At 61.9% G+C, this 727-nt stretch overlaps 1 protein-coding gene across 1 annotated transcript in view; it reads right to left on the minus strand.

The window, feature by feature from the left end:
* Positions 1-721, minus strand: part of LOC104915687 (fibrous sheath CABYR-binding protein-like) — a 1,090-nt gene extending 369 nt beyond the window's left edge. The window contains exons 1-2 of the mRNA XM_010726601.1: positions 318-721; positions 7-121 (exon numbers count right to left, since the gene is read on the minus strand). Of these exons, the coding sequence (XP_010724903.1) occupies positions 7-121; positions 318-681 (479 nt within the window). The 5' untranslated portion in view covers positions 682-721. The remainder of the gene's footprint in view (positions 1-6; positions 122-317) is intronic.
* Positions 722-727: the final 6 nt, after the last annotated feature.

Consider the following 727-nt stretch of genomic DNA (forward strand, 5'->3'; position numbering starts at 1 on the left):
GGTGGCAGTGCCATCTCGGGGGGCAGCAATGGCTCTGGCTCCAGCTCCATCTCCTCTTCAGGGGGCACCTCTGGGGCCAGCTCAGGGGCTTCCTCTGCCACAGCCACCTCAGGGAGGAGACCTGCAGGATGGGGTGTGGGTCAGGGGGGCCACAGGGGGCCCTTCGCCATTTGGTTTGGACCCCCAGCCCCTCACGTGCCCCATAGCACAGCATCAAAGCATGAAAACAAGCAACAAACCAAGAATCTCAAGTGTGAAACCCTCTCATCCTCAGGGAACAGAGTGGGAAGAGTGATGGACTGGGGGTCCCCACTTACCTGGCGGTTTGGGGTCCTCCTCAGCAGGCAGCTTGCAGGGGAGCAGATCTTCAGGGTGCAGCTCTTCAGGGGGTGGCAGCTCGCTGACGGGCGGCTCCTTGAGCAGCAGCTCATCAAGGGGTGCTTCATTAGCAGGCAGTTCATCAAGGTGCTGCTCGCTGGGGGGTGGCTCATCAGGGGGCTGCTCAGCGAGGGGCAACTCATCCAGCAGTGGCTTTTCGGAGGGCAGCTCCTCGGGGGGCTGCTCATCAAGTAATTCCTTTTCAGACAGCAGCTCAATGGGGGGCTGCTCATCCAGAGGGGGCTTTCCGGGGCGCTGCTCTTCGAGGGGCTGCTCGTCCAGTGGTGGTTTTTCAGGGGGCATCTCATCAACTTGGGGCTCGTTGGGGGCCGCTCATCCAGGGGCAGCT

This window comes from Meleagris gallopavo, unplaced genomic scaffold (genome assembly GCF_000146605.3).
Source record: "Meleagris gallopavo isolate NT-WF06-2002-E0010 breed Aviagen turkey brand Nicholas breeding stock unplaced genomic scaffold, Turkey_5.1 ChrUn_random_7180001844032, whole genome shotgun sequence".
Taxonomy (NCBI): Eukaryota; Metazoa; Chordata; class Aves; order Galliformes; family Phasianidae; genus Meleagris; species Meleagris gallopavo.